Source organism: Canis aureus, chromosome 34 (genome assembly GCF_053574225.1).
Source record: "Canis aureus isolate CA01 chromosome 34, VMU_Caureus_v.1.0, whole genome shotgun sequence".
In the NCBI taxonomy this organism is placed as follows: Eukaryota; Metazoa; Chordata; class Mammalia; order Carnivora; family Canidae; genus Canis; species Canis aureus.
Genome location: NC_135644.1, coordinates 17,033,721 through 17,049,439, shown reverse-complemented (window position 1 = coordinate 17,049,439; position 15,719 = coordinate 17,033,721). Strand labels below are relative to the sequence as shown.

Sequence of the window (15,719 nt, the reverse complement as noted above, 5' to 3'; positions counted from 1 at the left end):
TTCTCCATATTATTGTGCCTTGACTCTGCCCTTTGAAACTTCACTAGTTTGTCCACTTTTGCTCTAACCTCTTTTTATATAAGTGACAGTAAGAGAAAAAGGCCACTTACAGAATGTGCTTGACTCAAAACCATAATTGTCCTCTCCAAATTTCTTCACACTGCGAAGAATTACTGCATCAGACATGGTAATTGCAATCTGCAGTCAATAACCCTATAAAATAAAAATAATCATTGCAATTATTTTTCTTTAGGCAAAGTAAACAAATGAAAGAACAGTTTGGTAGAAGAAATAACTTTCACTAACATAATCTTCACTAAAAAGCAGATTTTTTAATTAATCAATAACTCCATGAAAGACTCTAATTATTGGGAATGAAAAGGCAAACCATTGATTATGGTTTTCCCCTAGTTGATGAATGGATAGTTACTTTTATTTGTTTGTTCTTTCTGTCTGTCCTTCCTTCCTTTCTTCCTTTCTTCCTCCTTCCCTCCTTCCTTCCATGAGTAAAAATAAAAACCACTGGAACTGCACAACCAACTGATGATATTCTTGGGTTAATGTAGTGGAATGACAATACCTAATACTGGTGGATAGACTTCAGTGCTCCTATGTAAATGCAGCTCCTAGATTGAGGATATGGTGAGTCCAGTGTGGACCAGGGGAATAACTACCCATTCATTTCATAAAACAAGTGTAACCTTGATATCAAAACAAACAAGAATGGTATAAGAAAAAATCGAGGGATCCCTGGGTGGCGCAGCAGTTTGGCGCCTGCCTTTGGCCCAGGGCGCGGTCCTGGATATCCGGGATCGAATCCCACGTCAGGCTCCCGGTGCATGGAGCCTGCTTCTCCCTCTGCCTGTGTCTCTGCCTCTCTCTCTCTCACTGTGTGCCTATCATAAATAAATAAAAATTAAAAAAAAAAGAGAGAAAAAATCGAAATATAATTATTTTTGAAAATAGATTAAAAATTGCTAAATATGTTAAGTGGAATTTAGCAGTTCATGAAAAAATGTAATGAGCAATGTTGATCCCAGGAATACAATGATGGTTTTATGAAAAATTTTGATCATTTTGATAGACCCAGAAAAAGTATTCAGTAAAAATCAATATCCATTACTGACTTCTAAAATCCTATAAGATTAAAGAAATCATTATCAGCAACTCCAATGAATAGATTTTGGGTAATGATCAGCAGCGAATACTAGAACCATTAGCTGAAATATTGGCAAAGATTAAATATCTAGTAGTACAAAGTATTGCAAAGATGTAGAGGGAAGACATTACATTAAGCCATTATATCTCCTTAAGCTCCTCTGGGCTCTCATAGTTTCTCATACTTTCCTCGTTTTTGATGACCTTGACAGTTTTGAGGAGTATTGAGCAGTTATTTTGTAGAATGTCCTCTAAAATGGGACTTATCTGATATTTTTCTTAGGATTTTTCTCAGGATTAGACAGGGATTGTATATTTGGGGGAGGAAAACCATAGAGGTAAAGTACTCTTTTCATTACATCATATCAATGGTACTATCAACATAATAGTACTGATCAACATGGTTTATAAAAAATAAATTTTTAAATTTTTATTTGAATTCAATTAACATAGAATGTATTATTGGTTTCAGAGGTAGAGGTCAGTGATTCGTCAGTCTTATATAACACCCAGTGCTCATTACATCACGTGCCCTCCTTAAGGTCCATCTCCCAGTTACGCCATTCCCTTACCCCTCTTCCATCCAGCAACCCCCAGTTTGTTTCCAATGATTCAGGGTCTTTTATGGTTTGTCTCTCTCTCTCTCTGATTTTGCCTTGTTTTATTTTTTCTTCTCTTCCCTTATGATCCTCTGTTTTGTTTTTTAAATTCCGCATATGAGTGAGATCATACGATAACTATCTTTCACTGATTGACTTATTTCACTTAGCATAATGTCTTCTAGTTCCATCCATATCTTTGCAAATGGCAATAATTCATTTTTGATAGCTGAGTAGTATATATATATATATATATATATATATATATATATATATATATACTACATCTTATTTATCTCTTCATTTGTTGATGCTCATCTGGGCTCTTTGCATACTTCGGCTATTGGGGACATTGCTACTATAAACCTTAGGTACAGATGCCCCTTTGGATCAGTACATTTTTATCTTTGGGGTAAATACCCAGTAGTGCAATTGCTGGGTTGTAGGGTAGCTCTATTTTCAACATTTTGAGGAACCTCCATATTGTTTTCCAGAATAGCTGTACCAGCTTACCTTCCTACCAATAGTGTAAGAAGGTTCCCCATTCTCTGCATCCTCGCCAACATCTGTCATTTCCTGACTTGTTAATTTTAGCCTTCTGACCTGTGTCAGGTGGTTTTTATTTCTTTTCCCCTGATGCTGAGTGATGTTGAACATTTTTTCATGTGTCTGTTGGCCATTTGTACGTCGTCTTTGGAGAAATGTCTGTTTGTGTCCTCTGCCTATTTCTTGATTAAGATTATTTGTTCCTTGGGTGTTGAGTTTGATAAATTCTTTGTATATCTTGGATACTAGCCCTGTATCTGATGTGTCATTTGTAAATATCTTCTTTGATTATCTTTTGGTTTTGTCGACTGTTTCCTTTGCTGTACAAAAGCTTTTTATCTTGATGAAGTCAAGATAGCTCATTTTTGCCTTTGGAGATATGTCTAGTAAGAAATTGCTGTGGCTGAGGTCAAAGAAGTCTGTGTTCTCCACTAGGATTTTGATGGATTCCTGTCTCACATATAGGTTTTTCATTCTTTTTGAGTCTATTTTTGTGTATGGGGTGAGGAAATGGTCCAATTTTATTCTTCTGCATGTGGTTGTCCGATTTACCCAAGAGCATTTGTTGAAGAGACTTTTTTCCATTGTATATTCTTTCCTGCTTTATTAAAGATGAGTTGACCATAGAGTTGAGGGTCCATTTCCGGTTTCTCTATTCTATTCCATTTATCTGTTTTTGTGCCAGTACCATACTGTCTTGATGATTACAGCTTTGTAATAGAGCTTGAAATTTGGAATTGTAGTGCCACCAGTTTTGGTTTTCTTTTTTTAAAGATTTTATTTATTTATTCATGAGAGACAGAGAGAGAGAGAGGCAGAGACACAGGCAGAGGGAGAAGCAGGCTCCATGCAGGGAGCCCGATGTGGGACTCGATCCTGGGTCACCAGGATCATGCCCTGGACTGAATGAAGGCACTGCTAAACTGCTGAGCCACCCGGGCTGCCCAGTTGATAGCATTTTGATAAAGAGTGCATTGAATGTATAGATTGCTCTAGGTAGCATAGACATATTAACAGTATTTGTTCTTCGAATCCATGAGCATGCAACATTGTTCATTTCTTTATGTATTCCTCAATTTCTTTTATGAGTGTTCTGTAGTTTTCTGAGTACAGATCCTTTGCCTCTTTTGTTAGGTTTATTCGTAGGTGAAGTACCCTCATTACATCATATCAAAAGTACTACTGACATAATAGTACCAACCAACATGATTTATAAAAATAAATTTTAAAAAATAAATTCAATATTAAGAAGTAGAGTGAGAAACATTATTTTATTAATCAATTTAGGAGGTCAGTAAAATAAAAAAATCTACAAGAACTAGATTCAAAATTACTTTATTCAACAACAGTTTATTACTATAGCAGTATTACACCCAGAGAATGCAATGCTCACTGGTTATATCATTTTTGAAATTTTAAACAAAGACTTATTTTTTAAAAGGCAAAGAAAGAAATTCTTTGATCATGATAAAATGAGAAAACTTCAACGATAGTTGTAATATTACATCTCCTAATTTTAAAATAAGACTTTTTTTAAAAAAAATTCAGTGTTCAATGATTTTTTCCTGGCTTAGCTCATCATTTAAAAAGGTTTCTTTCCACTGGCATGCAAATATTTGGCAACACTTAGAGGCTAGTGGTGTCATGTCTTGTCCATGAACTTCAGTCTTACAGATCCTATGGCTTCACTCCATGTTATTGGATACATTTTTTAACCTCTCTCCAGGCTCTGAATTCTCCTTCAGATCAGTGGTGGTGATGGTGGTACTAAGGAGGAGAATGATGATCAACCAACATACTCTCTTCATTTTCCCTCTCTGTGCCCTCTGCAATTCTATACAGTTGTTTTCATATTGAGTTTGCTTACCTTTTGCTTCTTTCTGAACATAGTGACTTTTGTGATCTCTACTATTAAAGAGTAACATTCTCAAACACAAAAATTCATGCATATCATGGATCTCCATCCCTGTAGCATTGACACTGCCTTCATCCAATGACCACCAGGAACATAACTATAGTCGAACAGTCTGGATTCATTACTTATTGCAGTGAGGGGGAACACACGGTAGGAACCATGGGATGTCTCAGTAAAAGAGTGTTAGAAAGAACCTATTATAGGACTTGGAGTTCAGTTAGGTGATTGGAAGAGGATCCATGAAAATGGGGGTTTGCTTCAGATTGGATGCTGCCAGAAAGCAAGAGCAATTTTCATGACTGGGTACAGAAACAATCACTCATAGCAAGAGAGAGGGATGAGGATGAGAGAGGATGTTTGGTATTTTGTGGGTTGCACAATGACCTTGTTTTTATCTGTGTTTAGGCAAAATTATGGACTGGCTTTACTGTGCTTCATTTTTAACCTGATTCATAGTGAATTTGTCTGAGGTTGGTTGGATGGTTATTTTTACGTATCAATTTGAGGGAACTAAGGGATGCCCACATAGCTGTAAAGAATTATTTCTGGGTATGTCTGTGATGTGTTTCCAGAAGAGATTAGCATTTGAATCTGTAGAAGACTGCCCTGATCACTGCAGATGGGCATTATTCATTCAATACCCTGAAGTCCTGACTAAAACAAAAAGGCAGAGAAGTTGATGGCAGAGAAACTAAAAGACATTTTTCTAAAGAAGACATCCAAACGGCCAATAGGTACATGAAAAGATGCTCAACATCACCCATCATCAGGAAAATGCATATCAAAACCATAATAACATATCACCTCACATCTGTTAGAATGACTATCATCAAGAAGACATTAAATAACCAGTGTTGGTGACGATTTTGAGAAAAGGGAACCCTCAAGTCCTGTTGATGGGAAAATAAACTGGTTTAGTCACTATGGTAATCAGTATGGAGGTTCCTTAAGAAATTAAAAATACAGGGGCACATGGGTGGCTCAGATGGTTAAGCATCTGCCTTTGTTTTTTGTTGTTGTTGTTGTTTGTTTGTTGTGTTTTGTTTTAAGCATCTGCCTTTGGCTCAGGTCCTGATCTTGGGTTCTGGGATGGAGCCCCTGTGGGGATTCCCACTCCTGCTCAGTGAGGAGTCTGCTTCTCCCTCTCTCTCTAGCCCTCCTCCACTTGTGTGCACCCTCGTGAGCGTACTTTCTCTCTCTCTCTCAAATAAATAAAATTTTTTTCAAAAAAAGAAATTAAAAATACAGCTATCATATGATCCAGCAATCCCATTTCTGAGTATATACCCAAAGGAAATTAAAATAGGATATTGAAGAGATACCTGCACTCCTGTGTTTACTGCAGCATTATTCAATATAGCCAAGATACAGAAACAACCCTAAGTGCCCATCAATGGATGAATAGATTAAAAGAGATGTGGATACATATGTATATATGCACACACGTATATAGCATATATAAAACTTTGTATGTACATATGTACACACACATACATATACACACACATATATATATAATGGAATATTATTCAACCATAAGAAAGAAGGAAATTCTGCCACTTGTGACAACATGAATGGACCTTGAGGGCATTATGTTTAATGAGATAAGCCAGACAGAGAAAGAAAAATATTGTATGATTTTGTCTATCTGTGAAATCTAAAAAAGCTGAAATTGTAGAAACAGAGACTAGAATGGTGGTTACCAGAGATTGAGGGGTGGAGGGATTGGGGAGATGTTAAAGGATACAAACTTGCAACTAGAAGATGAGAATATTCTGAAGATCTAATGCATAACCTAATGATTATAGTCAACAATACTGTATTGTATACTTCAAAATTGCTAAGAGGCTATATCTTAAATGTTCTCATCACAAAAAAAGAAATGACAATTATGTAACATGATAGAGGTGTTAGCTAAAGCTATGGTGGTAATTCAAATTGCCGTATATAAATGTATCAAAGCAACAAGTTGTATACCTTCAATTTATACAATGTTGTATGTCAAATACTTCTGAGTAAAAAATAAATTAATTTTTTGAAGGCCAGAAGAGGATGAATTTGCTCTTCTACTTTAGCTGGGACATCCATCCTTTCCTGGCCTTGGACATCATTGCTGCTGGTTCTTAGCCCTTTGATTGGTTGCTCAGTCAGAAATTGAAGCTAGTTGCCTTATCTCTGCCCAGGTCAGAAATGGCAGTGATGAATTCTGAAGGCCATTGTGTTGAAAAAGTTGATGACTTGCATGCATCCACAAAGGCAGTGGCCATTTTATAATGCTAAGTCTGGGAAAGTGCAATGAGATACCAAAATTTCTATGACAAATAAACAAAAGCCTTGCTTGTGATATTTTTCCAGGAAAGGCAATGTTTCCAGAATCAGATGTTAGATGAATTGCCTCATATCATTATAAGCATAGAATGAAATTCTGGTATATCTGTAGACCATGTTTTCTTTACTGGTTAGTTACTTTTTAATTAAATGAGATCCTGGGAAACATAGCAGATGCTGGAGAATATCTCTGATAGTTTCTGAAACCCTGGAAACATAGTGAGAATCTAGTTGTCAGTAATAAACAGGTTTGTGAGAGCGTGTCTCCTCACCTGGCACATTCCATGATTTAAACATGCTCTGGTTTTTTTTTTTTACTTATGATAGAGAGAGAGAGAGAGAGAGAGAGAGAGGCAGAGACATAGGCAGAGGGAGAAGCAGGCTCCATGCACCGGGAGCCTGATGTGGGATTCGATCCTGGGTCTCCAGGATCGTGCCCTGGGCCAAAGGCAGGTGCCAAACCGCTGCACCACCCAGGGATCCCCATGCTCTGGTATTTTGACACATTATTTCCCCACCCTAATCAGCAGACATAATGTCATCTAATTCTACTCTCTCAGCTGTTATCTATAGTACCCTAAGCTAACAGTTTTGTTCTTGAGCTTCCTAAAGTGTGTGAAGGGTTCTTGGGTATCACACATTGCAGGAACCTTTAATTAAGGTTTCCTAACAATTTACCATAACAAAATTTCACTTTAACCAACACAAAAGAACTCAGAATTGAAAATAAGGTACTATGCTATCTCCTTTTCACTCTGTCTTTTCATAAATTGAATAATTTTAATCTCTAAAAAAAATCTCTTTGGAAACAGATTGAGAATTTTCAAGTCTTCCAGGAGGATGGCCTTCCAATAAACTCAGAAAGTCTAGTTGTCAAGATTTCTAAGCACTGGCTGGCAGACTTTGGCCACCTAATTGTGGAAACCCCAAGAATTCTTAAGTGTCCACACCAGCATCACTGTCCCTCTCTACTAAATGGCATGTGGTCTATGTGCAGACTATCTGTGCTTCTGTTTAACTATCCAGGGTTGAAGTTTTCTTTTCTTTGATTAAATGTGTAATCTTATCAACATTGAGGACAGTCTCCTGACCTTTCCTGGTAGACACATCTCAGATATTTCTACTTTAGAACACTAACAACAATATTCTGGAAGACCACTGAAGGGGAGGAGATCCTGAATGGATCACCTGAGAGAACTGAGGACATTGACAAATGTCAGAAAGAGGGATAAATAAGAAGTGCTATGGGGGATGGGGTGCCTGAGGCTGTCAAAACTGGTCGATATAGAGTTCTATAAACCATGTCAGGGTTAACCCAAAAATCCAATGAATACAAAATGTCAGTGCCCACCATGGGCCAATACATCAAGGCTGCTAAGTGTAACTTCAAGACACAAGTCTGGCTATTGATGCTGCAGGAGACTGGAAAAAGAAAACAGGAAGAAAGAAGGAAGGAAGGGGAAGGAAGGAAGAAAGAAAGAAGGAAAGAAAGAAGAAAGAAGAAAAGAAAGAAGAAAGAAAGAAAGAAAGAAAGAAAGAAAGAAAGAAAGAAAGAGAAGGAAAGGAGAGGAAAGAAAGAAAAGGAAAGACGGAAAGGAAAAGAGGAGAGAAAAGAAACAGGTCAGGAATAATAATTCTCTCAGAGGCTGGAATCCTTCCAGGCTGAAGATACAGCTATAATAGGAGCATTGGCCTACTGCCTGTTTTTGTAAATAAAGCTTTATTGGAACACAATCATGTCCATTAGTTTTAATATTGTCTTTGGTTGTTCTTGTGCCACAATAGCAGAGTTGAGTAGCTGTGACAGAGATAAACTTACATCCCCCACCCCCCACCAATGCTTAAAACATTTACTTTCTAGGGCAGTTGGGATGGCACAGCGGTTTAGTGCCTGCCTTCAGCCCGGGGTGTGATCCTGGAGACCTAGAATCAAGTCCCACGTCGGGCTCCTGGCGTGGAGCCTGCTTCTCCCTCTGCCTGTGTCTCTGTCTCTCTCTCTCTCTGTGTCTCTCATGAATAAATAAATAAAATTAAAAAAAATTTACTGTGTAGCTTTCTGCAGAAATGTTTGCCGATTCCTGTATTATGAGGTCAGTTCCAGACAGTTCTGGTGCCTGGGGAGAAATATTGGAGAACCTGACTTACCCAACCTAAAACCATATGGAGGGCACCAGCCCTCTAACGTGCCCTGTCCTCATGGAACTTACAGTGCAGCAGGGAAGACAGGTGCTACATGAGAAAGGACAAGCGTGGTGACTGTGAGGGAAGGGGAAGCATGGGTAGCTCCACGAGCCTCAATAGGAGGCCCTGCCCTTGTCTGGGCAACTGGAGGAGACTTTGGAGCTAGAGCATTTTCATCCTGGGATATCTCCTCATAGGAGATGAGGGTGATAAATTAGCCAAGGAAATGGGAGAGAGAACAGCTTCCCAGGCAGGGAGGAGTACGTGAAAAGGCCCAGACCCGAGAGAGAGCACGTAGGTTTAGGACAGAAGAATGTCCAGTGAGTGTGAGGGAAAGTGGATGCACATCTCTGAAGGATGTGGCTGCTGGATTCCCTCAGGGCCTCATCTCTAACAGTGAGGACTTGGGACCTTATCCCAGTGGCAAGGAAACTAATAAAGAGTTTTAGGCAAGATAAAGATAGGATCATTTTTACACTAAAAAAAAAAAAAAACCACCAACACTCTGATAAGGCTTGGAACTTGAGAGCCCACACGCAGAGGGACTAGAAAATCTGTCTGGGAAGGACAAAAATTCTTCCAGGCCAGGCAAGCAGGCACCCTCGTTTAGCAGAGCACAGACCCGACAGTCCACCTCACTCTCGGGCAGATAGGCCGGAGGTGACCCAAAGAAATAGGTTTCTGGTGCCCCAGAGCCAAGCCATTGGTGCCCAGGCTCTTGTCACTTTAGGAGATGCCTTCTCTATTATATCATGTACCAGGTTTTCAGTTGTCTCTGGGGAGATTTGTTCTGCTTTCCATTTCATTTCTCCCCAGTTACTATCTTTGAAACATGTTGGTCTTGCTTTGGACTCAGGAGGAAGAGGCTGAGGTTGTTCTACATCCAGGCCAAGATAATAAGGAGAATCTAAATGTGCTAATGGCCATTGAGGAGCTGGAGGGATGGCGAGGAGTACTAGGCCAGGCTCAGGAGTAGAGTGGCCTTCACCTCACCCCACATCACACGGTGAATATTCTCCTTGGCTTTTCTCTTGTGAGGTTTCTCCTTTTATAAAAGTTTTCAAGGCCACCAGCAGCACATACTCCCCTTCCTTGGCTTCTCAGAAAAGCAGAACTGCTCCTGGTTCCCTTGAATTTGAAAGTTACCTCCTAAGCCACAAATTCTGATTTTTAAAGCTCTTTAAATGTCTTTCACGCTGACATGCAGAAATGTAGGTAGCACACTTTTGATATTATTAAACCCAGAAAATGATTTGTTTCTCCCAAGGATCATTAAAAGGAGGAAGGAAATATTAGTTTATGCTAAGAAGCAGAAAAATAGGAAAATACTGTCTTGCGGGTAAGCGGGTTATGCCTTCCAACAAAGTGGAAGATAGGATAGGATAAAAAGGAGGCCCCTTTAGCCTCGAGGACTGCAGCTGATGGACAAGGGAAAGAAATGAAATGGAAGACTGAAGAATTGCACTCAAACAAGAAAGTCTAACGTCAGCATTACTCCCAGCTTTTCTTGATCTCCACACCCATAGTTCTCCCATCTGTGCAAAGCAACACACAACTCTGACCCTTGATTCTTGCAATGGAACCTGGGCTTTTTTTCTCCTTCTTTTTTTTTTTTTTTTTTCAATTTCAGTGTCTTTTAAAACTACTGAGTGAGCAGGGGTTTTGTTTTTTTTTTTCCTACGTGACTTCCTAACCTATTTGCAACATTCATAGCAAATATTTGTCACCATTACCCTTAGTAGAAGGACACACATGTTATTTAAGGGCCTTACAATCAAGTAGGGGGCAGGGCATGTAAACAGGAACTCCCAGGCAGGGAAACAGAGGCTCCAGAGATAATGGCAGAGGGTTACAGAGCAGAGGAGGAGGGTACCCAAGTCTACAGGGGTGAGGGATGTGTGGGGCTGGGGGGGGAGGGGGGCACACACAGAAACAACTTCTGTTAAACAAAAGCTTGTAAATAAGTTAACACCTCACAAGTATAATAACCATTGTTAGATCCCAATATTAAGAATTTTGGGTACACTCCATGTCATTTCTAATATGTCTAGCAAGCTATTCTTCTCTCAAAACACTTGGAAATACCACACTCTATTCCCAGTCTTCAATGTGAATGATATTTGACTGATATGTTCAAATCAGCAGCAGCATTTCTACTAGCTAGGGAAACCTACGAGAGGGAAAATAAGATTCTAGAAACCAACTCCCCACCCCCCAGCCAGGCATGCAGAGCCCATATTCTTTAGTATCTGAATTATTGAAAACTGAGAGAATGAGGAAATGAGCATGGTGTGGGAGAAAAGATCAAGTCGGCATAGTCCTATATTAAGCCAGCACCAGCTTTTGGGACAGGAATTTGTTTTCTATGCAAACAGAATTGTGCTTTCATACAACCAAGATTTAAACACTCACTAGTATTTTTATTTTGGGCAGATTATTCAATCCATTCACCCATTTGCACCACACACCCCATATACCACCCCCACTCGCACATTCTCGAGAGAATTGATGCATAAAGTAGTATTACTATAAATGAGACAGTGACCAAGAGCCATCTGTATCGCCTATCACATTGTGACATCATCGACGTACTCGGCAAGTTCCTATGGAAGCATCATAGTATTGTTTATCGCATGACAAGCCTTTAGTGGATCAAACACACAACACCCCACCAAGTAGAACCTGGAGCATGTGGACTTGCAGAACGTAGTCCTCAAAACGGTGCAGACGGTAGAAGTCACTTACCTGTGAACATGAACTTGAGGCAGCCGGAGAAGCGAGCCACTCCACCATGGAGAGTCAAAGGGTTTTACAACCTTTTCCCACTTCAGTTTTCACCCTTATAAAACGCTGAACAGAATTCAAGCTTTTTTGAAAACATTATCTATTTGCTAACAGGTCAATGCCCCAAAGGCCAGCCTACGCACAGTTCAGTGACATCTGAGGAAAGGTTGAACACACTGGAAACAATAACCCCAAGCCCAAAGTATGCCTGGGAAGCCGCGTGAGGGCGCCAACAGGCTTTGGAAAATGCAGATTCCCTTGAAAGAAGACATAGACCCTGGCGTCCCTTCCTCCCGCAGCCTGCGAGAGTGTTGATCCTGGCCACGTCCAGCTCTTCTTTCCATAGACTTAGTCTTAGGAAGTTACTTTAAAACATAACAAGACCAAAAGCAAAAAAAAAACCTCAAAACTTTTCCCGTTGATTTGAAAGACTACTTTTGGGAAATCCTTACATTGCAGGCCCCCGGTGTTCCTGCCCCAGGCCCAGGGTTGCATGGAGATAGATAACTTGGAACAACACCTGAAACAGCCTTTTGCTCAAAACTGAATACTCACCTGACCCTTGCACTCTGGCCTCCACAGTCAATGACCTCAGGCTCTGCCCACCAGAGGAAGCCTTGTGTAAGGAGAGAGAAATGATTTTTTAAAAGGCTTAAATGAACAGAAATCCAAGAGAAATAAACACATACAGCTTCTCCAGTGGCTTTCTGCTCTCCGTTATCTATTCCTCTCCCTTGTTAATTCTTCCATTTTCTCAAATGCACTTATTTTTTTTAATCTCTCCCTGGCTGAGCTGACCCCTTCCTAAGGGCACCTCACTCTGGCCTGCAGCGATGAATAATAATAGCCAACATCAGGACGCCTGGGTGGCTCTGTGGCTGAGCCTCTGCCTTTGGCTCAGGGCGTGATCCCGGGGTCCCAGGTTCGAGTCCCACATCGAGCTCCTGCTTGGAGCCTACTTCTCCCTCTACCTATGTCTCTGCTTCTCTCTGTGTCTCTCATGAACGAGTAAATAAAGTCTTAAAAATAAAAATAATAATAATAGCCAACATTGGCCAAGCTCTTATTGGGTGCCTGGTTCAGCTGGAGAGTTTTAGTTTGTATTTCTTGATTTGAATTTCTTGAAATTCCCTTGTTTGGATTTTTCAATAACCATAGGAGTTAGGTGCTATCATCATCATCATCTCCATTTTATAGTGGAGGGAACTGAAGCACAAAGAGGTTAAATAACCCACCCACCATCTTGCAACTAATAGGTGTAGAGCCTGTGCTCCTAACCACTCTATGCTAACCTACTATCCCAGGCTCTAAAATGCAGGTGATGGGCCAGTGCTTCTCAGTTTGCAGAAAAGAAAATCAAATAATGATAAGATCAGATTTTCACAACTTAAAATTTTTTAGTCATGAACTTTAAAAATCCACTAACATTTGTCTCTACTGGAATCTATGTATATATAAGATGGTTTATGATTTGGCTCTAAATTTTGTATATTATACATATAATTTATACTTTATATTTATATTTTATATATGTTTTATATATAAATATTTATTTTATATATTAAATATATGAATATATTAATAAATATAAAATATATTATATATACAATAAAATTTCCATACATCAAGATTAGCAAACGTAGGAAAGATTTCTAAGATGTTCCTCTGTCTGAACTGGTTTGAGACAGGTTGACCTCTGAGGCAACACAAATGTATATAGTAATACTGGGTTTGGCACCAGTTAAGACTCAGAACAAAGAAATTTGCGCTACCTAAAACCAAAAGGATAGCACAGCTGTGGGTTTGTAGCCTTGATTGGGAGGAGATTTTCAGTAGAATTTTGTGTCCTTGGTTCTGGTGAATTTGTTGATAACACCCACAGGATGAAAAGGAGCTTCTCACTGGTCTTAGTGACCTAAGCCCTTCCTTTGTGTGACATGTAGATGTACAGGAAGATTAAAGACAGAAAGAGAGTTCTAGAGCCAGGAACAATATTGCAGGTATTTGGTTCAACCACATCATCTTGTAGATGCAAAAACTGAGAACAGAGCAATGACCTGTCCTGAGCCCCTTGGAGGTTTAATAACATCTTTTTCTGCTCCTTCAACTCTGGCTCTCAACCAGCCAGGACAGGCTGAATGCCAAGTTAATCATTCCTATGGTGTTTCAGCAGCAGGTGAGCTTTCTTTATGGTTTATGGTCTAAAAATAGGTAGGGCTATGGTCCCTACTGTCCTCCAGTTAAAACATTAACTGAAACACTTTTTGAGTGCTTACTGTGTGCCAAGCCCTGTTCTAACCTCTGGGATACAAATATGAACAAAACAGATGAGAATTCCTGCCTTCAGGAATCCTATATCCTGGTGTGGGTGGGCGGAGAGGTAGATAGTAAATAACAAGCACAACATATGTGCTGATGGTGATAAATACTATGGAGAAAAACATTATAGGAAAGGAATATGACAAAGGAGTATGCGTATGTGCGAACATGTGTTTGTGAGGTGAGCAGGAGTGTTGCCATTTTAAACCAGGTGATATATGAGAAATGACCTGAGGTGAGGGACCAAGTACATGAGAATCTACGGGAGCAGTAAGTACAAAAGCCCTGGAGCAGGGGAGCACCTGCTATGTTTAAGGAACCACAAGGAAGTCAGTATAGCTGGAGCAGAGTAAGAAAGAGAGGGAGCAGTAGTCAATGGTATCATTGTAATGGGAGTAGAGCAGTGGTTCTCAAAGTGTGATTACTAGACCAGCAGCATCAGCATTAGCTGTTAGAAATATAAATTCTGGGGCCCATCCTTTATATCCTGAATAAACACTCTTGGAGTAGCACTCAGAATGCTGAAGTTTGAGAACCCCTATCATAGGACCTTGGAGGTCACTTTAGACCGATTTGGACCATATTTCAAACTCATACCCAAAAACGCCTCAGGGAAGGCCCCAAATGCTGAAGATAGAATTCAGCCAACAATTGTTCAAAAAAAATTGTACTGTGGGGGGAGGAAATGGTATTGAGAAGCATTCTGGGCACAGTGGAAAAACAAAAGAAACCACTATTACTTTCATTTTTTGAATCATTCAAACACAAATTATTGAGCATCTTCTATTTGCAAGATACCACATCAATTGTTTCATTGGTTGCCAACTTGTACATATTGAGTCAGTGTCCTTGAAAACATACAAATCTTAAAGGGAAGAAAAAGCTTTACATAAAAAACAATTAAGAAAATAAAATAAAGCAGAACAGCATCAAAAGTCAAAATGTTCAATGCATCTCTTAAATATTTTTTTAAAAATGACACATCACTGGGATCAGGAAAAAGAGTCTCTGAGGAGAGGGAATTTGAGTTGTGTCTCAGAGTACGAGGAGGGTGTGGTCAGGAACACAGCATGAGCATGGGTGTAGAACACACACAGACAATATTAAGAAGAACCAGATGAGAGACGAGACTATTAAACCAACCGTGGGAGGTTTTGTTTGTTGGCAAACAGTGGCTTCTAAGTTCACTGAGGTAGGTGAGGACAGGCAAAGAAGAGTTTTCAATGCCAGTAAGACAAGTTGCAGAGAGTCTAAGCCTGGAGCTTCAGTCCCGAGGAAGTCTTGCACATGTACACCAATGACAGACCCTTCTGCTTGGTTATTACCATCTTGAAAAATCAGTATTAATTGTGAAAACCCAGCTTGGCATAATATAACTGGGTTTGTTTTCATGGCATAAAGACTAGTAGAGAGAAAATGTCTGAATTAGCACTTCCTTGAGTAGCTTTCTGTTTTTGAAGCAAGCTCTGTGGGTTCATATACTGCTTCTGTCACTTACTTGTGATGAGATTTAATTAAGGTAATGATACTAGTAATCATTTCCCACTCATATCAAGTTCAACAGTCTCTGAGTGAAGAGAAGTTGATGGCCAGAGAAGGTGCTCGGCTCCACGAGTCAAGGACCCAGGCGGACAGAGCCTCTGCTCTCCTCAACATGTGACTTTCTAGGTCTTAGACATTGGTGTCTAGCCATCACACAGCCAGAGAGAAAATATGGAGTATTACGTATGGACAGTTTCCACAGGCCAAAGCTAGAAGTGGCATCCATAAACCATTGGCCAGGATTTTGTCACATGGTCACATCTAACTGCCAAAGAGACTAGGAGGTGAGATTTAGCTGTGTACCCAGGAGGTTTGGTTAAAAGGTAGCCAATCTCAGGAGATGGGCT

General features: G+C 39.7%; 1 protein-coding gene across 2 annotated transcripts in view; it reads right to left on the bottom strand.

Annotated features, from left to right (window-relative positions):
- The window catches only part of ABCB11 (ATP binding cassette subfamily B member 11), an 88,201-nt gene extending 76,383 nt beyond the window's left edge, over nucleotides 1–11,818 (bottom strand). Inside the window, exons 1-2 of one of the 2 annotated variants that reach the window (XM_077883014.1) lie at nucleotides 11,473–11,818; nucleotides 111–213 (exon numbers count right to left, since the gene is read on the bottom strand). In XM_077883014.1, coding sequence (XP_077739140.1) covers nucleotides 111–186 — 76 coding nt within the window. In that variant the 5' untranslated portion in view covers nucleotides 187–213; nucleotides 11,473–11,818. Of the gene's footprint in view, nucleotides 1–110; nucleotides 214–11,472 lie in introns of those variants that run through there. The other variant, XM_077883015.1, reaches the window with a different exon arrangement.
- Nucleotides 11,819–15,719: the final 3,901 nt, after the last annotated feature.